Source organism: Schistocerca gregaria, chromosome 7 (assembly GCF_023897955.1).
Source record: "Schistocerca gregaria isolate iqSchGreg1 chromosome 7, iqSchGreg1.2, whole genome shotgun sequence".
NCBI classification, from domain to species: Eukaryota; Metazoa; Arthropoda; class Insecta; order Orthoptera; family Acrididae; genus Schistocerca; species Schistocerca gregaria.
In genome coordinates this window covers 191895985-191914925 of record NC_064926.1, presented here as the reverse complement: position 1 = coordinate 191914925, position 18941 = coordinate 191895985, and the positions used below count along the sequence as shown (strand labels likewise).

The 18941-nt window shown below is 44.4% G+C and overlaps 1 protein-coding gene across 1 annotated transcript in view; it reads right to left on the bottom strand.

Moving 5' to 3' along the window:
* Window positions 1–18941, bottom strand: part of LOC126282058 (lutropin-choriogonadotropic hormone receptor-like) — an 800001-nt gene that overhangs the window by 127678 nt on the left and 653382 nt on the right. Inside the window, exon 12 of the mRNA XM_049981496.1 lies at window positions 16259–16551. Within this exon, the coding sequence (XP_049837453.1) occupies window positions 16259–16551 (293 nt within the window). The remainder of the gene's footprint in view (window positions 1–16258; window positions 16552–18941) is intronic.

Below are 18941 nucleotides of genomic sequence, written 5' to 3'. Positions count from 1 at the left end.
TAGCGATGAGGTGGTTCTCATCAGAGCTGATACCAAACCAACACCGACAATGATGGATGAGGAATACATGTCGGCGTCGCAAGCAGAAGAGGCAAAGAGAGAAAAAGTATATGAAGACACTGAACAGGTAATTCAATACGTAAAGGGAGATGGAATACGGTTTTAGGAGGAGTAGAAGAAAGGGTTACGGAATTATATGGGCTTCACAGCAGGAATGAGATAGGAGCAAGACTAATTGAGTTATGCCATAAATTTCAGCTAGTAATGTCGAATACCCTGTTCAAGAATGACAAGAGGAGGATGTATACTTCGAAAAGATTTTAGTTAGCTTACATCATGGTCAGCCAGAGATTCCGAAACCAGATACTGGATTGGAAGACGTAGCCAGAAACAGATGTGGACTCATATCAAAATTTAGTAATAATGAAAAATAGGCTGAAATTTAAGACACTTGTCAGCAAGAATCAGTGCGCAAAGAAATAGAATACGGAAGTACTGAAGAATGAAGCGATAGGCTTGAAGTTCTCTGAGGCTATAGATGATGCGAGAATGAATAGCTCAGTAGGAAGTACAGTTGGAAAGGAATTTACATCTGTGAAGAGGTCGCTCATCGATTTTGGAGAGAATAAAGTATGTACAAAGAGGGTATCTGTGAATAAATTATGGGTAACACAAGATATACTCGAGTTGATCGATGGAAAAAGGAAGTATTAAAATGGTCACGAAAATTCAGCAGTACAGAAATACAAGTAGTTCAGGAATGAAACAAATTGGAAGTGCAGGGAAGCTAATGCGAAATGGCTGTGTGCAAAATGTGAAGAAATCGAAAAAGAAATTACTGACTCAGTATATAGAAAAGTCAAAACAGCCTTCGGTGAAATTAAAAGAAAGGGTGGGAACATCAGAAATGTAATGGAATTTCACTGTTAAATGCAGACAGGTGGAGTGAATCTATGAGTGGAAAGATTTAGCAGGTGACTGATAGAAGAAGAAACAGGAGGCGATACAGAAGATAGGGGATCCAGCATTAGTGTCAGAATTTAAAATAACTTTGCAAGACTTAAGGTCGAATAAGGCAGAAGGGATAGATAACATTTCATCATAATCTCTAAAATCAATGTGGGAAGTGGCAACAAATCGACTGTTCACCGTGGTGTGTAGAATGTATGAGTCTGGCAATATACAATTTGACTTTCGGAAAAACATCATGCACACAACTACGAAGACAGCACGAGGCAACAAGAGCGAGAATTATCGCACAATCAGCTTAACAGCTCATGCATGCAAGTTGTTGACAAGAATAGTATACAGAAGAATAGAAATGGATGCTGAGTACGTCTCAGATGACGATCGATTTGATTTAGAAAAGGTAACGGCACCAGAGAGGCAGATGTGCCGTTGTGTTTGACAATGTAAGCAAGACTTAAGAAAAATCAAAACATGTTCATAGCATCTGTCGACCTGTAAAATGCGATCGTTAATGTAACATGGTGCAAGATGTTCGAAATTCTGAGAAAAATAGGTGTAAGTTTTAGGGAAATACAATATATACAAGGACCAAGAGGGAACATTAAGAGTGGGAGACCAGTGTTCGGATTCAAAAAGTTTAAGACGGGGTTGTAGTCTTTCGCTACTACTGTTCAAAATATAGATCGATGAAGCAATGGAAGAAATAAGAGAAAGGTTCAAAAGTGGAATTAAAATTCAAGGTGAAATGATATCGATGATAAGATTCGCTAATAACATTGGTATCTTTAGTGAAACCGAAGAAGAATTACAGGATCTGCTGAATGGAATGGACAGTCTAATGAGCACAGAATATGGACTGAGAGTAAATCGAAGAAAAACGAAAGTAGAGAGGTGTAATGGAAACAAGAACAGCGAGAAACTTAACATCGGGACTGGTGATCGCGAAGAAGATGAATTTAAGGAGTGCTGCTACCTCGGAAGCAAAATGACCCATGACGGACGGAGTAAGGAAGACATGAAAAGCGTACTAGTACTGGGATATTTGTGGAAGAAATTTCTGAGGATGTAGATTTGGAGCACAGTATTGTATGGTAGTAAAACACGGATTGCGGTAAAACCAGAAAAGAAACGCATTGATGCATTTGAGATATGGTGCTACAGACGAATATTGAAAATTATGTAGACTGATACGATACGGAATGATGAGTTTCTCCGCAGAATCGGCGAGGAAAGGAATATATCCAAAACACTGACAAGAAGATGATGCTGTTTGGTTTGTGGGACCCTCAACTGCGCGGTTATCAGCGCCCGTACAAATTTCCAACCTTTGCTCAGTCCAATCCCGCCACTTTCATGAATAGTAATGAAATGATGAGGACAACACGAACACCCAGTCACCTCGAGGCAGGTGAAAATCCTTGATCCCGCCAGGAATTGAAGCCTGGACCCGATGCTCGGGAAGCGAGAACGCGACCGACAGACCACGAGCTGCTGACCTGACGAGGAGAAGGGACAGGATGGTAGAATATCTGCTAAGACGTCGAGGAATAACTTCCATGGTTGAATTGCGCTGTTTCGTCTAAATCCTGTCACTTCCATATCTATACAACTGAAATTCTTGCCTCGGTTAAGGAAAACATAAAACTCGTCTCGTTAGTCATGCAATTTTTCCTTTTTCGACTTCTGCAGCGTATAAGAACTGTTATTGACATCTCAGTTTTAGCTTGGTTCATATTCTTTTGGTATTTAAGGTACAAATGTTATAAATTAGATAGATTATTAATGTCTTTTCTGGTTGTGAATTATACTTGTTGTTCATGTTCTTGCAACAGATCTGAGTTTTGGACTTAGAATAGGTTCGTTTGTTGTTTCCTAAGTTCCCGAGTGATTCTACTTGATCCTACAGCCCACAGTTTCTGTGGTTTCTTGCTTCCCTTACGATTGTCCACAGACATTTGCTGTTCGGTATAGGAAATCGCTTGCAAGTCAGACATTATTACATTTTCATATATTTTCAGTCTCATTTCCCAATCTAGTGTCCCCTAGGTTGTTGAGGGCTCTTCGTTTCCATAGTTTTGCGCCTCTTCTTTATTACTCGCAGAATTTTTTTCTGTTAGACGTTTCAGTCGAAACTTGTCTCGGATTTTTGTATCAGCAGATTCAGCTCTGTCCATTCATGACTGTTCTTTTTTTTTTCAGGTGGTAAATCCGCAGATGTTTCTTCTGAATATATCATCGACTGTGTTTCAAGACTTGGCTCCGGAGCACCACCCACCATGTCACTCTGACCGACGTCCATCACGTACATTTCTGATTTGTTTATCGTAGACTGTCTGCCCGCGACTGCAGTGTCTCTTTGACGGTTGGGTTATTTACCGTTTGCTGCCTCGACACTGCTAGTATGAGCTGTTCTAGAGTCTTCATCTTTACTATTAGCCTAGGCTTGACTGTGGAGTCTTAAATCATTCTGTTTCTTTCCATGTACATTTGAAGACTTAAATGAACGTTCTTTTAATACATTAGGAACATCACCACTGTTTTCATGTCCATTATTTACTGTCTCGGTGTCATTAACAGCAATTGAGTTACGTTCAGCTGATGTGGCACCGTTTGCTGCCGGTTTCCCACTTATTCTTACTACTACATAAGAAAATAAAGGTCTTCGTTCAGTTAAGTTGAGCTCAAGATGGAATTCTCGTCTAGGACAGTCCTGTTTAACGTGATCTGTTTCATTACGTATGAAGCATGCTCGTAGTTGCTCCATGTTCGTAATTTACTCTTGATAAACCTCAATATTCATTAGGGACTGGATCGATTTTTTAAACTTTTGTTTTCATAGATCTGATTGCATTTGGGACGGGGAACGGATAGAACTGCCTAGACGTCGTCCCGAATCGCAGGAAGGTTTCGATGAGTCTGAATTTTATTACTTCGTTGGGAATTTCCATGTTGTTGTTGTTGTGGTCTTCAGTCCAGAGACCGGTTTGATGCGGCTCTCCATGCTACTCCATCCTGTGCAAGCTTCTTCATCTCCCAATACGTACTGCAGACTACATCCTTCTGAATCTGTTCAGTGTATTCATCTCTTGGTCTCCCTCTACGATTTTTACCCTCCACGCTGCCCTCCAGTACTAAATTGGTGATCCCTGGATGCCTCAGAACATGTCCTACCAACCGATCCCTTCTTCTTGTCAAGTTGTGCCACAAATTCCTCTTCTCCCCAATTCCATTCAATACCTCCTCATTAGTTATGTGATCTACCCATTTAATCTTCAGCATTCTTCTGTAGCACCACATTTCAAAGGCTTCTAGTCTCTGCTTGTCCAAACTATTTATCGTCCATGTTTCACTTCCATACATGCCTACACTCCAAACAAATACTTTCAGAAACGACTTCCTGACATTCAAATCTATACTTGATGTTAACAAATTTCTCTTCTTCAGAAACACTTTCCTTGCCATTGCAATTTTATATCCTCTCTACTTCGACCATCATCAGTTATTTTGCTCCCAAAATAGCAAAACTCCTTTACTACTTCAAGTGTTTCATTTACTAATCTAATTCCCTCAGAATCACCCGACTTAATTCGACTACATTCCATTATCCTCGTTTTGCGTTTGTTGATGTTATATTCTCCCTTCAAGACACTGTTCATTCCGTTCAAGTCCTTTGCTGTGTCTGACAGAATTACAGTGTCATCGGCGAACCTTAAAGCTTTTATTTCTTCTCCATGGTTTTTAATACCTACTCCGAATTTTTCTTTTGTTTACTGTACTGCTTGCTCAACATACAGATTGAATAACATCGGGGAGAGGCTACAACCATGCCCCACTCCCTTCCCAACTGCTGCTTCCCTTTCATGCACCTCGACTCTTATAACTGCCATCTGATTTCTGTACAAATTGTAAATAGCCTTTCGCTCCCTGTATTTTACCCCTCCCACCTTCAGGGTTTGAAAGATATTATTCCAGTCAACATTGTCAAAAGCTTTCTCCAAGTCTAGAAACGTAGGTTTGCCTTTCCTTAATCTTTCTTCTAAGATAAGTCGTAGTGTCAGTATTGCCTCACGTGTTTCAACATTGCTACGGAATCCAAGCTGATCTTCCACGAGGTCGGCTTCTACCAGTTTTTCCATTCGTCTGCAAAGAATTCGTATTAGTATTTTGACTGTGACTTATTAAACTGATAGTTCGGTAACTTTCACATCTGTCAACACCTGCTTTCTTTGGGATTGGAATTTTTATACTCTTCTTGAAGTCTTATGGTATTTCGCCTGTCATACATCTTGCTCACCAGATGGTAGAGTTTTGTCAGGACTGGCTCTCCCAAGGCTGTTAGTAGTTCTAATGGAATGTTGTCTACTCCCGGGGTCTTGTTTCGACTCAGGTCTTTCAGTGCTCTATCAAACTCTTCACCCAGTATCATATCTCCCATTTCATCTTCATCTACATCCTCTTCCATTTGCGTAATATTGTCCTCAAGTACAGCGCCCTTATATACACCCTCTATTTACTCCTTCCACCTTTCTGGTTTCCCTTCTTTGCTTAGAACTGGGTTTCCATCTGAGCCCTTGATATTCATACAAGTGGTTCTCTTTTATCCAAAGGTCTCTTTAATTTTCCTGTAGGCAGTATCTATCTTACCCCTAGTGAGATAAGCCTCTACATCCTTACATTTGTCCTCTAGCCATGCCTGCTTAGCCATTTTGCACTTCCTGTCGATCTCATTTTTGAGACGTTTGTATCCTTTTTGCATGCCTCACTTACTGCATTTTTATATTTTCTCCTTCATAAATTAAATTCAGTATTTCTTCTGTCACCCAAGGATTTCTAGTAGCCCTCGTCTTTTTACCTTCTTGATCCTCTGCTGCCTTCACCACTTCATCCCGCAAAGCTATCCATTCTTCTTCTACTGTATTTGTTTCCCCCATTCTTGTCAATTGTTCCTTTATGCCCTTTCTGAAACTCTCTACAACCTCTGATTCTTTCAGTTTATCCAGGTCCCATCTCCTCAAATTCCCACCTTTTTGCAGTTTATTCAGTTTTAATCTACGGGAATTTCCATACTGAATTGAAAGACCCTCACATTTGTCAAATTGCCTTCCACTATACTAACGGTTAACTTAGCGACAGAGCATGTGGCAAATGTTACTTCAAAGTTACTAATATGCCCACGGATTACTCGGTAGTATACTTAGTTTGAAAAAGTAGACATACTCGTCAGCATTATGTTACACACACTATCTACTTGATCTCTTCTTAGTTTCATGTAGGTAGTTACGTATTTCTGAATTTTGAGAGCTGTTGGCTGTTCATTGATTTTGACGAACTCCAGTTTCATAGGATCCTTCCGCTGGGAGCTTTCCATTGCGATTAAACATAGGCAACGTAGCTGTTTAATAGACGCTACGTGAGAGGTCACTAAAAGCACGTAACTTGTAAAACACTGTCTGCAGCGCACACAATTAAGCACGACGTCACCGTCTCCTAACCTTAGGATGATATGATTATGTCAGACGCTCGTGGAAGCCAAAGAAGCACTATCAGTGATTATGGTTTTAGCCATACATTTGCTTATTTAGAGACATAAGATTTAGAAATGGTGACATAAGTGAGCCGTGCTGCTGCTCTCGTTGGTGCTATTCGTAGGTTTCCCCCTCTGTTGGGGGTCATACGGTATCGTTTAGTTGGAATAGTTGTGGTAGTTTGTCTTCTTCTCGTGTTGGCTCGTGCCACTCGGTTTTGCAAGCGTTGCCTGTCCGCTAGTGGCAGCAGCGGCGGTTATCGATATGTAGTAACTGCTGCCCTATCTTTGGGGGGACGTCGTTGTTTTTCCGGGTCGTGTGAGTCTGGCAGTTCGGTTGGGGACTCAGGAGGAGCCAGGTCCGCTCAGTACAAGAACTCGCTGGGACCGTTAGCGGCACGCATGGACTGCAGAATGGAAGGGCTATGGTCACAACGGTACATGACCTCCTCGTAAACTGGACCCAGCAAGCCTTAAGATGAGTGCATTTAAATCCAAGTAGAGAGGTCTCCACCATTGGGATATCTCATGATTCTCCAATGACTAGGGCTCGTGTTGCTGCTCGTAGTGTCACTGAGGCCAAGAGCAGCGAGTGGAGTGCTTTCTACTCTGGTGGCAGTGGTTCCTTTCTCGTTTTGGGCCCTCTAAACACAGTATTGTTGGGATGTAATGCAGACCGCCGGCTCTGGCTTTGGCGAATTGTTTCATCGTTGCATATGGTTTATCGGACGTCAGGCAGTTTCAGCAAGATTATCCTTAGTCATTCCTTAGACTGCCACTAGTCTGAGTTACCAACTTGTGAAGTGAATGCAACTATTGGCTGCCTATCTCATCGCTCACTAAAGTGTTTGTTGCCGGACCTTCCCAGGGGTTGATTCCTGGAGCTGTGTCTGGATCAGTTGCTTATTTTTTTAATTAACTTTTGCTATTGTATGTGCTGTTTTACAGCATGTTGCAAATTTTTTTTATATTATTGCCGTTTCTGGCGTCTAGGGACTTCAGCCGTGATTGTGGTCGCTTCCCTTAAAATTCTAATTTGGTACTGATATTTTAGCAGTAAGCCTTTAAAACCTTATTTACTGCCATTTCTGGAGTCAGATGCCGTCTGCTGTGTTTGTGGTGACTTGCCTTTAATATTTCAATACCTGTAATTTGTAAGTTTTTAAACAATTCTTAATTTATTGCCATTCCTGGCGTGTAAGGCCTTCTGGTCAGATCACAGTGGCTTGCTTTTAAGACATTATCTGTTGTATCTGTATTTAATGGTGATTTGGTAATTTATAACTCACTAAAGACACTATTATTTACACTGATGTTTATTCCTTGTTTAATAACGTGTGGTATTTTTTATTTATTGTTGAGTCTGGAATTTCTGACTTAAATTGTGTGTAACTGTAAAAGGCAACCAATAGTAATTGATTACGGCCCTGTCCACAATCATAACCGAATCCTGCCTTCCCTTGACAACCACGTTACAATAAGGTCTGCGGGGGGATATAGCAACCGCCACAAGGCTGTACCTGAATATTTACACTGCGCAACACAATTAAGTCTTACTTTTCGAAACCCAGCAATTATTTCCCATTGAGTCGTACAAGTCTCAATTTCAGCTCAAAGATGCCTAAAACCTTCCTGTATAATGGGACAAAAGCAGGCGCCCAGTAACGTCACCCTCTGGCTCGGCGAGGGGTCAAAAATGGTTCAAATGGCTCTGAGCACTATGGGACTCAACTGCTGTGGTCATCAGTCCCCTAGAACTTAGAACTACTTAAACCTAACTAACCTAAGGACATTACACACACCCATGCCCGAGGCAGGATTCGAACCTGCGACCGTAGCAGCAGCGCGCCTTCGGACTGGAGCGCCCAGAACCGCACGACCACCGCGGCCGGCCGCGACGGTTCAGACTGCAGGATGTCGGCGCATGCTGAAAAAGGGCCAGGGCTAGGAAATTCATGTGAGCTGTAAGGTGGATTAATGATGTCACACTGTCACCAAATTTCACGAAAATGCTGCCCAGCACTGCGGTTGATATGTCACACGACGAGAAGGTCGGCACATCCCATCTTACCACAATTCTTGTGATGCCTCCGTGATGGGGGTTAGAACCAAGACGCCCTGCATTGAAATCACGTGGTCGTATGTGCGTCTGAGGAAAATGTTTCAGACACTCCGCCACTCAGGATCGACACAAAGGCATCAAGCGGTTGTACACTACTGGCCATTAAAAATGCTACACCACGAAGATGACGTGCTAGAGGAGCGAAATTAAACCGACAGGAAGAAGATACTGTGATATGCAAATTATTAGCTATTCGGAGCAGGCACACAAGGTTGGCGCCGGTGTCGACACCTACAACGTGCTGACATGAGGAAAGCTTCCAACAGATTTCTCACCCACAAACAGCAGTTGACAGGCGTTGCCTGGTGAAACGTTGTTGCGATGCCTCGTGTAAGGAGGAGAAATCCGTACCATCAAGTTTCCGACTTGGATAAAGGTCGGATTGTAGCCTATGGCGATTGCGGTTTATCGTATTGCGAGATTGCTGCTCGCGTTGGTCGAGATCCAATGACTGTTAGCAGAATATGGAATCGGTGGCTTCAGGAGGGTAATACGGAAGGCCGTGCAGGATCCCAACGGCCTCGTGTCACTAGCAGTCGAGATGACAGGCATCTTATCCGCATGGCTGTGACGGAGTGCAGCCACGTCTCGATCCCTGAGTCAACAGATGGGGACGTTTGCAAGACAACAACCATCTGCACGAACAGTTCGACGACGTTTGCAGCAGCGTGGACTATCAGCTCGGAGGCCATGGCTGCGGTTACCCTTGACGCTGCATCATAGACAGGAGCGTCTGCGATGGTGTACTCGACTACGAACCTGGGTGCACGAATGGCATAACGTCGTTTTTCGGATGAATTCAGGTTCTGTTTACAGCATAATGATGGTTGCATCCGTGTTTGGCGACATGACAGTGAACGCACATTCGAAGCGTGTATTCGTCATCGCAATACTGGCGTATCACCCGGAGTGATGGTATGGGGTGCCATTAGTTACACGTCTCAGTCACCTCTTGTTCGCATTGATGACACGCTGAACAATGGACGTTACATTTCAGATGTGTTACGACCCGTGGCTCTACCCTTCATTCGATCCCTGCGAAACCCTACATTTCAGCAGGATAATGCACGAACGCATGCTGCAGCTCCTTTACAGGCCTTTGTGGATACAGAAAATGTTCGACTGCTGCCCTGGCAAGCACATTCTCCAGATCTCTCACCAACTGAAAACGTCTGGTCCATGGTGGCCGAGCAACTGGCTTGTCACAATAAGCCAGTCACTACTCTCGATGAACTGTGGTATCGCGTTGAAGCTGCATGGGCAGCTGTACCTGTACACGCCATCCAAGCTCAGTTTGACTCAATGCCTAGGCGTATCAAGGCCGTTATTACAGCCAAGGGTGGTTGTTCTGGGTACTGATTTCTCAGGATCTATGCACCCAAACTGCGTGGAAATGTAGTCACATGTCAGTTCTAGTATAATATATTTGTCCAATGAATACCCGTTTATCATCTGCATTTCTTCTTGGTGTAGCAGTTTTAATGGCCAGTAGTGGATAAAAGGTGTCAATGAAACCATCCATTCTTTAAGAACATGGTGGGTCAGCAATCCCACTGAACGTGATTAGGCCACTTTGGAGTGAAGTGCAAGTGCGGTTTTTGCTCTGATGTACAGTGTAGAACCACAAGGGACCATTAAAAACGCTTCAACGAAATTTGAAAGCGATCCGAAGTGGAAAATGGGGCTTATGCTATTTCAGTGCTCTTGTTTTGCATCCTCCTGTGACGGAATCATGAAGGGGTGGACATTGACACATGCATGAATTAAACGGAAAACGGTTTTTCCAAGACTTTCCAGTGTGACAGTTCCCTCAGTGCCACTTGCCCAAGTTTGTTGAGCATCTTAAAAAATGTACTTGCACAGAGAAAACCCATGATCGAGTCCTGGTTGCCTGCTAGCAGGCATATTGGAACGAGAGGTGTCAGTGGTTGCCTACCTGCCGGCGCCTAGGACTCTCGTCATGGATTTTCCCTGTGCAGATATATTTTTAAAGTGCTCAACAAATGTGGGCAGGTAGCATTGAGGGAGATGTACTACTGGGACGTCTTAGAGGAACCATTTGCTGTTTTATTCATGCATGTATCTGTGTCACACCCCTTCATAAACACGTCACAGGAGGATGCAACACAGGAGGGCTGAAACAGTATAAGCCCCATTTTCCACTTCAGACCGCTTTCAGATTTCATCGAATGGTTTTGAACGGTTCTAAAAAGTACACCACAACAAAAACTGCTGTCGCACTGGACTCCAAAGGGGTCAAATCACGTTCAGTGGGGTTGCTGGCCCACGATGTCTTTAGAGAAGGATTGAAGCCTCCATGGGGTGTCAGCAGTGTTAATGATTGTCGAGAATGTCGTCCTGAAGCTCATCGCACTCCAAACTGCCGTTATTGATTGCACAATGTGCGGGAATCAATACCTAAACATAAGGTTGGTTTCATTGAAGCCCTTTATGCCACTATCTGGGCCTGTTTGAGTCGATTCTGAGCAGGGGTGTGTCTATGTTTTCCTCGGTCTCACGTGAGGAAACCGCATGATTTCAAAGCTGGCTGTAACATTTCTAAATTCGACAGCGGAGGCATCGAAATAAGGGGTGGAGGGCTAGCGACACCCTTTCTATCGTACGACACGTCCACCGTGTCGTTGGTCAGAATTGTGGTGAAATTTGGTGAGAATGCAATGTCCTTAAGCCACCATGCAGCTTTAATAAATTTCTGAGCTTTGGTCTTTTTTCCGCATCTGTTGACATCTTAATGTCTGAAGCGTCGCTGAGCCCGATGGTAACGTCGCAGGGCGTCACACTTTCGCATCACTTCAGACGAATGCTGTACGGACTTGCAGACTAAATTTCAAAGTTTTATGTCGTAATGGGAAATAATTACGGGGTTTCGAGAAATTGATCCTTTAATTTGGTTGCTCGGTGTATTCAGTAACAATTGCGTTATAATATAGATGATAAACAGTTTCGGTCGTTTGTCGTGATCAACGACAATAACTGTCAGTGTTAATGTGGCAGAGACCTATAAGCAAAAGGAGAAGTGTTAACAGATACGGTTGAACAGGCAGCAGAAACGCAAACGTTCTGTCTGTGCCTCTCACCGAACTTGGAATTACCAGTCTGGAGAAACTGAAGACAGCTGTAATCTTAAATATCGGTATCCGTTCGTTTCCAGTGACCGAGTTGTATCGAGCCTGCTGCAAGCGCGTGGTCTGCTAGGCTCGGGAACGCTGAGGAGAGGCATTCAAGCAGGGATTACCCATTTCGGAAAAAGGAGAAGTAACAATAGTGCCGCCTTCTGCAAACGCCGTACAGGAGATAAGTAATTACCAAAAATGGCTAGGTACCATTTCTCGGGGCGATACACGAAAGAAGACGAGCACACTTCGGATAATTCAGTAATGCTCAGCCGGCCGGTGTGGCCGAGCGCTTCTAGGCGCTTCAGTCTGGACCGCGTGACCGCTACGGTCGCAGGTTCGAATCGTGCCTCGGGCATGGATGTGTGTGATGTCCTTAGCTTAGTTACGTTGAAGTAGTTCTAAGTTCTAGGGAACTGATGACCTCAGATGTTAAGTCCCATAGTGCTCAGAGCCACTTGAAAGTAATGCTCTTCGAAATCCGTCACGCGGCGTTATTTGCCTGCCTCAACTAAGGGGAAACCGCATGTTTTTTGAACTAAGTTCTTTTAGCTTCAGCCGTAGATGTGCCGAATCTGTGTCGGTAATTCCGAACAGTGATGTAGGACTTTGCATTTTCACGTCTTACGGGTCCGCAATCAGCAGTGGCACTACTTACTTCTCGTAGGAATTAAACTTTTTTTGTGAATTCTCGCTTCATCACCTATGTACTTCTTGTGTATTTGCTTACGCTCGAAGACTTCATGTTCGCTGCTTGGGTTTCCCTTTTTCCGAAAGTTTCCTCATTTGGTCAAGTGTAGTGCAAGTGTCCTATCACAGGACACGTAACCATCCCAATTTTCAGCTTTAACCTTACAGCAGATAGGTGCTTCCTACTCGCTACGCTTAAAGGTGATGCATAGACCTTTCAGTCAAAACACGCCACCAGGCATCTCCTGATCTCTATACATTAGTTACAATGTAACGCGTCGCCGTTTTTGGCTGTGTAAACGTTAAAATACTTGGAACGAAACTCAAAACATACTTTGTGGCGAGATGATGCAGGTATGCAGCTTAATCGTTGCATATTTCCAGAAAGGAATTTTAAATCTTGAATTCGTCGGACAGCGAGAAAAAAAAAAAAAAAAAAAAAACAAACAAACAAACACATGTTGTGTAAAGTATTGTGACAAGTTATAGTCACGTTACGCCCACACATAAGTATTTGCAAGATAATAACGATCTAGAGCATTCTGCATATGTTGAAGTTGCGTTAAAACGATAAGGTATGCATTTGCACAGTTCTAAATGCGCAGTAGAGTACTTGGCTCTTTGCTGCAATTGTAATGCGTGACACTGCGCTCTCAAACAGAGAAAGTGCTGGGAAAGTAGAAAGAAACCTTTCTACGGCACCAGTTTGATAGGGGGTAGTTGGCGTGACTAAGGAGTTTCAGACCCTGCGTCAAAGAGTCGAAAAGGAAGGGTGCGGCGCAAGAGCTCTTCCCTGGGAGCGGAAAAGTGCTTCGCGGTGGAGTAAGACAGGGAGCGGCACTGCAGGAGATGCTATGTTAGCGAGCTGCTCATGGCGTTAGGAAGTACACCTTCAGTGTGTGTGCTGTCGGTTTTCAATTAAAAAATACAACCTGTGTTATGTGACAAAAAAGAATATAATTTATTGTTGTGCGAAAAATGGGTACATTACAACTGCGACATCGTCTGTAAACTTTATCGATAGTATGAATCGCCCAGAAGACAGGAATCAAGGTACCCATGTGAACAATAGTGCATAGACACTAAAAATGAAAGTCTTTGTCTTTATGTAGTCAATCCGAAGATTTGTTGGCAGCGATTATCGTTCTCCATTTTTTCCAATTTTCCACAAGTCTTATCAGTTCTGTGTGTGTTGTCGACTTCAGAGTTTACTTTAATTCATCTGGGAGATGTACTGAAGTATTGTTCTTATCCATACATTCTCCCCCTAGGCATTTCCCTTCTTTTAGTTTCACAATGACGGGGCAGTGTATGTACCGTTGTAAAATCTACTGATCTCTCCTTATATACAATATTAGTCGTCAATAGTTGATCAGTGAAGAAATATCTACGTTATGTTTGCTCTGGCTTCTCCTCTGTGGTACGGACATATCTTAGAAAATAGATTAAGGAAAGACAAACCTATGTTTCGGCATTTGTAGACTAAGAGAAAGCTTTTGACAAAGTTGACTGGAATACTCTCTTTAAAATTCTGAAGGTCGCAGGGGTAAAATACAGGGAGCGAAAGGTTATTTACAATTGGTACAGAAACCAGATGGCAGTTACAAGAGTCTATGGGCATGAAAGGGAGGCAATGGTTGGGACGGGAGTGAGATAGCGTTTTAGCCTCTCCCCGATGTCATTCAATCTGTATATAGAGCAAGTGGTAAAGGAAACAAAAGATAAATTCGGAGTAGGTATTAAAATCCATGGAGAAGAAATAAAAACTTTGAGGTTCGCCAATGACATTGTAATCCTGTCAGAGACAGCAAGGGACGTGGAAGGGCAGCTGAACGGAATGGACAGTGGCTTGAAAGGAGGGTATACGATGAACATCAACAAAAGCAAAACGAGGATAATGGAATGTAGTCGAATTAAATCGGGTGATGCTCAGGGAATTGGATTAGGAAATGAGACACTTAATGTAGTAAATGCGTTTTGCTATTTGGGGAGCAAAATAACTGATGATGGTCAAAGCAGAGAGGATATAAATTTAGATTGGCAATGGCAAGGTAAGCGTTTCTTAAGAAGAGAAAGTTGTTAACATCGAGTATAGATTTAAGGGTCAGAAAGTCGTTTCTGAAAGTATTTGTATGGAAGTGAAACGTGGATGCTAAATAATTTGGACAAGAAGAGAATAGAAGCTTTCGAAATGTGGTGCTACAGAAGAATGCTGAAGATTATATGGGTAGATCACATAACTAATGAGGAGGTATTGAACAGAATTGGGGAGTAGAGAAATTTGTGGGACAAACTTGACTAGAAGAAGGGATCGGTTGGTAGGGCATATTAAGAGGCATCAAGGGATCACCAATTTAGTACTGGAGTGCAGTGTGGTGAGTAAATATCGTAGAGATAAATACACTAAGCAAGTTCAGGAGGATGTAGGTTGAAGTAGGTACTGGGAAATGAAGAAGCTTGCACAGGATAGAGTAGCATGGGGAGCTGCCGGTGGTGTGGCCGAGCGGTTCTAGGTCCTTCAGTCTGGAACCGCGCGACCGCTACGGTCGCAGGTTCGAATCCTGCCTCGGCCATGGGTGTGTGTGTGATGTTCTTAGGTTAGTTAGGTTTAAGTAGTTCTAAGTTCTAGGTGACTGATGACCTCAGTTGTTAAGTCCCATCGTGCTCAGAGCCATTCATTCAAACCAGTCTCTGGACTGAAGATCACGAGAACGACACATACAGTGGCTTGTTGCTATTGATGTGGTCTTCAGTCGAGAGATTGCTTTGATGCAGCTCTGCATGCTACTCTATCCTGTGCAAGCTTCTTCATCTCCCAGTACCTACTGCAACCTATATCCTTCTGAAACTGTTTAGTGTATTCATCTCTTCGTCTCCCTCTATGATTTTTACCCTCCAAGCTTCCCTCCAGTACTAAACTGGTGATCCCTTGATGCCTCAGAATATATTATACCAATCGATCCCTTCTTCTAGTCAAGTTGTGCCACAAATTTCTCTTCTCCCCAATTATATCCAGTACCTCCTTATTAGTTATGTGATCTAACCTTCAACGTCCTTCTGTAGCACCACATTTCGAATGCTTCTATTCTCTTTTTATCTAAACTGTTTAGCGTCCACGTTTCACTTGCATACATGGCTACACTCCATACAAATACTTTCTGAAAAGACTTCCTGACACTGTAATATATACTCGATGTTAACAAATTTCTCTTCTTCAGAATCGCTTTCCTTGCCATTGCCAGTGTGCATTTCATATCCACTTTACTTCGACCATCATTAGTTATTTTGCTCCGCAAATAGCAAAACTCATTTACTAATTTAAGTGTCTCATTTTCTAATCTAATGCAGTGGCTTATCTACTCGAAACCGAACTCTTACCCTCCAACCTAACCTATATCTCTCACTACGTTACGGATCAATCTACAGTCATAGCTATACACTCGTTGGTTTAATCAACTAGAAACTAAAGCTTCATGTTCTAACCTATACGCTGGGCTACGTTGCCGATAAGTTTATCATCACAACGAGAAGCTAATGTAGATGCAAAAGAAATACTGAAAGTGAGCCGTTCTCCTTTTGCTTTCGGACTTACAAGTCAAACGCCAGATCATCATGGCAGTGAAGGCAGTGCGTCTTTTAAAATACGGCTGTGGATAAAACTGTAACCCAGTTAGGAGCCAGGGAGCCTCTTCGTAACTACAGCTTACCTTATGTCTAAGCACAGACTGCACAGCGAATAAGATAGTATAAAAGCGCTAAAACTGTAACGAGCTGCAGGGCAGAGATACAAACACAGTGAGATGATGTAAAGGTACTGACGCAGCTGCGGCCACAGGTCGGTCAGGCTGGAGTTCCAGAGGCTCATGTCGAACTCGGGGTCCTCCGGGAAGATGACGGAGTCCTTGAGAGGCGGCTTGGGCGGCGGGTCCGGCGGCAGCAGCGGCAGGAAGGCGCAGCAGTGGTAGGCGTAGGCCAGCATCAGCCGCTGCACGCGCGGAAACCGCTCCGGGGGCGGGAACTCGCGCAGCGCGCCGTTGTTGAACACCTTCAGCACCAGCAGCCGCTCCAGGCCGGCCGTAGGCAGCACGGGAAACGCGTTGTGGCCCAGGTTCCTGCCGGCACAAGCGCCAACGCTGCTCAGCTGCTACCATCACAGTCTGTCTGCCAGGACTAACAAGGCGAAGGCCTCAGACGCGGCCAACCGATTCGGCTCAAATTTGGCAGGTCGCTTGTGTACAGCCTGAAACGAAGGAATCTATTTTGGGTCAACATCCCCTCGTTTTTGAGAAAATCGCCCCTAAAGGTTATGACGAGGAATCAACTCAAAATTGGCGGGATCGATAGATAATTGTAAGTAGAGGATTTTTCATCATCAGGTTGTTGCTGTTGTGGTCTTCTGTCCTGAGACTGGTTTGATGCAGCTCTCCATGCTATTCTATCCTGTGTAAGCTTCTTCATCTCCCAGTACCTACTGCAGCCTACATCCTTCTGAATCTGCTTAGTGTATTCATCTCTTGGTCTCCCTCTACGATTTTTACCCTCCACGCTGCCCTCCAGTACTAAATTGGTGATCCCTTGATGCCTCAGAACATGTCCTACCAACCGATCCCTTCTTCTAGTCAAGTTGTCCCACAAACTTCTCTCCTCCCCAATTCTATTCAGTACCTCCTCATTAGTTATGTGATCTACCCATCTAATCTTCAGCATTCTTCTGTAGCACCACATTTCGAAAGCTTCTATTCTCTTCTTGTCTAAACTATTTATCGTCCATGTTTCACTTCCATACATGGCTACACTCCATACAAATACTTTCAGAAACGACTTCCTGACACTTAAATCAATACACGATGTTAACCAGTTTCTCTTCTTCAGAAACGCTTTCCTTGCCATTGCCATTCTACATTTTATATCCTCTCTACTTCGACCATCATCAATTACACTCCTGGAAATTGAAATAAGAACACCGTGAATTCATTGTCCCAGGAAGGGGAAACTTTATTGACACATTCCTGGGGTCAGATACATCACATGATCACACTGACAGAACCACAGGCACATAGACACAGGCAACAGAGCATGCACAATGTCGGCACTAGTACAGTGTATATCCACCTTTCGCAGCAATGCAGGCTGCTATTCTCCCATGGAGACGATCCTAGAGATGCTGGATGTAGTCCTGTGGAACGGCTTGCCATGCCATTTCCACCTGGCGCCTCAGTTGGACCAGCGTTCGTGCTCGACATGCAGACCGCGTGAGACGACGCTTCATCCAGTCCCAAACATGCTCAATGAGGGACAGATCCGGAGATCTTGCTGGCCAGGGTAGTTGACTTACACCTTCTAGAGCACGTTGGGTGGCACGGGATACATGCGGACGTGCATTGTCCTGTTGGAACAGCAAGTTCCCTTGCCGGTCTAGGAATGGTAGAACGATGGGTTCGATGACGGTTAGGATGTACCGTGCACTATTCAGTGTCCCCTCGACGATCACCAGAGGTGTACGGCCAGTGTAGGAGATCGCTCCCCACACGATGATGCCGGGTGTTGGCCCTGTGTGCCTTGGTCGTATGCAGTCCTGATTGTGGCGCTCACCTGCACGGCGCCAAACACGCATACGACCATCATTGGCACCAAGGCAGAAGCGACTCTCATCGCTGAAGACGACACGTCTCCATTCGTCCCTCCATTCACGCCTGTCGCGACACCACTGGAGGCGGGCTGCACGATGTCGGGGCGTGAGCGGAAGACGGCCTAACGGTGTGCGGGACCGTAGCCCAGCTTCATGGAGACGGTTGCGAATGGTCCTCGCCGATACCCCAGGAGCAACAGTGTCCCTAATTTGCTGGGAAGTGGCGGTGCGGTCCCCTACGGCACTGCGTAGGATCCTACGGTCATGGCGTGCATACGTGCGTCGCTGCGGTCCGGTCCCAGGTCGACGGGCACGTGCACCTTCCGCCGACCACTGGCGACAACATCGATGTACTGTGGAGACCTCACTCCCCACGTGTTGAGCAATTCGGCGGTACGTCCACCCGGCCTCCCGCATGCCCACTATACGCCCTCGCTCAAAGTCCGTCAACTGCACATACGGTTCACGTCCACGCTGTCGCGGCATGCTACCAGTGTTAAAGACTGCGATGGAGCTCCGTATGCCACGGCAAACTGGCTGACACTGACGGCGGCGGTGCACAAATGCTGCGCAGCTAGCGCCATTCGACGGCCAACACCGCGGTTCCTGGTGTGTCCGCTGTGCCATGCGTGTGATCATTGCTTGTACAGCCCTCTCGCAGTGTTCGGAGCAAGTATGGTGGGTCTGACACACCGGTGTCAATGTGTTCTCTTTTCCATTTCCAGGAGTGTATTTTGCTTCCCAAATAGCAAAACTCATTTAGTACATTAAGTGTCTCATTTCCTAATCCAATTCCCTCAGCATCACCCGATTTAATTCGACTACATTCCATTATCCTCGTTTTGCTTTTGTTGATGTTCATCTTATATCCTC